This window comes from Epinephelus moara, chromosome 8, assembly GCF_006386435.1.
Source record: "Epinephelus moara isolate mb chromosome 8, YSFRI_EMoa_1.0, whole genome shotgun sequence".
Classification (NCBI taxonomy): domain Eukaryota; kingdom Metazoa; phylum Chordata; class Actinopteri; order Perciformes; family Serranidae; genus Epinephelus; species Epinephelus moara.
In genome coordinates, this window is record NC_065513.1 from 6,231,689 (window position 1) to 6,234,490 (window position 2,802).

The 2,802-nt window shown below is 41.3% G+C and overlaps 1 protein-coding gene across 2 annotated transcripts in view; it reads left to right on the forward strand.

The window, feature by feature from the left end:
* The window catches only part of ptar1 (protein prenyltransferase alpha subunit repeat containing 1), a 24,109-nt gene that overhangs the window by 7,737 nt on the left and 13,570 nt on the right, over positions 1-2,802 (forward strand). For both annotated transcript variants that reach the window (XM_050049955.1, XM_050049954.1), the window contains exons 4-5: positions 458-562; positions 1,692-1,935. In XM_050049955.1, coding sequence (XP_049905912.1) covers positions 458-562; positions 1,692-1,935 — 349 coding nt within the window. The remainder of the gene's footprint in view (positions 1-457; positions 563-1,691; positions 1,936-2,802) is intronic.

A 2,802-nucleotide genomic window follows, 5' to 3' on the forward strand; every position in this document is an offset into this window, starting at 1 on the left:
TCAAAACTATTTTTAGTCGCAAATGCGAGTGCTTGACGGACGGATCACCACACTGCCGACATTTTACTCCGTCCGTCAAGGCATGCTGTTTGATTGTGTTATCAAAACACGCCGCTATTATTCGGCCTTGCTTTTAACTTATTCCACCGAATACCGAATGTGTGTTTTTTTGCAATATTCGGCCGAATATATTCGGTTACCGAATATTCGGTGCATCCCTAAAAAAATTTTTGGGAAACACTGGAATCCCCACACAAAAGAAGGCACAGCACTCAAAGATGAACATAGTGAGAGACTAGTGCTTCACTAAAGTGATGCCTCCATGGAAATACATATGATCGCAACTCAACATGCCGCAGTGGGGCTAAAGCATGTGAAAGACAGCCATAGTCTGCTCTGTAGTTCTGTTGTATTGCATGTATGTGCATGTTGCACAATGCATCCATTGTTGTTGCAGGAAGGAGCTATTGCAGTGTGGAGTTCTTAACCCAGAGAAGGACCTCTACCTGGGCAAGCTCGCCCTCACCAAATTTCCCAAGAGCCCAGAGACGTGGATACACCGGTGAGAGCACCCCTTTCTTCTCTAAACACTTGTCATATTTACTTGTACATATTACAGTGAGAGGAATGTTGTGGTTAATATAACTGTTAGCTAAGCACAGTTATTTATGTCAGTGAGTAAAAATGCTTCGGTCACATATTCATGCAGCTTCCAGTTGTTTCAACCAGGTTAAGTCCGTTTTGAAGAAATAGGTTCAGGAATTATACTAGTCCCCTTTGTGTCCATTTGCAGTTACACAGCATCATAAGAGGTAAATTAGTTTTATTGTAGATTTTACAAATCACAGTGGTGCTTGAGATGAAGACTCTGTGTGAAAGGATGCTAAGGAGTCATGCAGAGGTGGAGCAGACTGAAAACTGGATAATTCACTGAGTAGCTAGCGGTAGGGCTGAACGGGAAGTTGAGGATAGAACTTTGTATTAAATATATTTAATTATATTATATTTGTTAGTATTTAATAATAAGAAATGTCCACCGCTCCCTCTATTGTTCATTCTAGCTTTACCCTGCACTTTCTTATTTAACAAAGGAATCCCAGGTTTTTTGTTTGACCAATCAGCAACATTCATCCTTGCTAACTCTGCCATAATAGCCTCTGGAGCATCAAAAAGTATTAAAGCCAGAGCAGAGACTATTCTGGGTCCACAAACCACGGCCAAAGATCTAAATTTAGATGGTGGAACCTTCAGTTGAAATGCAGGGAAGGTTCCTGAGTCCCCGAAAAGGTTCTGCAATTCTGCGAAAAAAAGAAAAAAAAAGATAGGACAAAACCTGATTAGATTTAAGTGGCAATTTGATGCTCAGCCTTACTCTGCTTAGCCTCTATGATAGTTAGTGTGACCTCCTAGTCTTTTTAAATCTCAGGTAACAGAATAGTCTTTATTCATCCATTATTTCTTTAATTAACTAGCTGAGGTGCTGTTACACGTCGCTTTGAGGACTGCACATTCCAACTTTAGTTTGATAGCTGCAATATCATATAAAAATACAAATTGAAGTTCCCTTCTGACTGCTAAGAGTGACTCCAGCAGCAACAGTGGCAGAGTGGAGATGCTGTGATTGTCTTAAGCAGTAACAGAACACCAGATTGATAGAGTTAGCTCACCCAGCAGTTGTTGTCTTTCTGCAGACGCTGGGTGCTGCAGCAGATCCTGCGTCAGTTCTCTGCTGTGGGCCGCAGCGGGAAGCATCAGCAGGATGAAGCCGAGCAGGCTGACGCAGAGAGGAGCCAGCAGCTCAGTGATCATCTCTCCAGAACGCTCCATCAAGAGATGAAGGTATGCTCTGATGCTGCCTGCCGCTATCCCAGCAACTACAATGCCTGGTCCCACCGCATCTGGGTATTGCAGCACATGGCCAAGGGCAATGTCAAGGTAGGATGAAATGTTGTTGTTGTTTTTTCTTTTTCTTTTTAAAGTCTCATTAAGTTTATTGTCAGATTTCTTGTACCATCAGTGCATTTTCATACACAAAACAACATATACCCTGGCTGTTCTCTAATCAACATGTGTACAGGGCTATAGTGGCCATTTCAACTTACCCAAGTTCCAAGGCCACTTGGTCTGCAAGATTTCTCAGTTTTGACTTGTGTTCCTGTTCCTTTTGTGAAGATCCACAGTACTCACACAAGGCAGGGAAAAAGTTGAACGAGGTTTATTGAGCATACAAAAGAGAAAACAAAATTGCTTGTCAGGTCCTTCCAAAATTACATCTCGTATGGTTCACAACTACTAATTCTTTATATTCTCACCATATCATCCATTTTTACACACTTTAAAGCCTCAGTGTGTAAAAATGGTGAGTGACAGTGACATCAGAGGTCAAATTCTAGATTGCAGCGCTCACTCACGCTCACTCACTCACCCCTCCCTTCAGGTAAGTGACAGAGTTTTTCAGGAGTATCTAGCGACGAGGTGATGTAAATATTTATTTAGGAATCTAAACCATGTTACGATATGTTATAGCTTACCAGTGAGATATAGGTTATCTGTGAGATATATGTTAGGAGTGTTTTATTAGGCCCGAGCAGGAGACCTGCTAGGTCCCTATTGTTTTTCTCCCGATTGTTTATATATATAGATTTTTTTTTTTTTCTTCTTCCGCCCATATGATCGCATTTTTCACTGCCTGAACATACCCCAAAACTCACCAAACTTGGAATATAAGTCACACCTGGCGAAAATTTTTATAATCTATTGTCGTCCTGAATTTCCACCACTAGGTGGCGCTATTATTAAGGA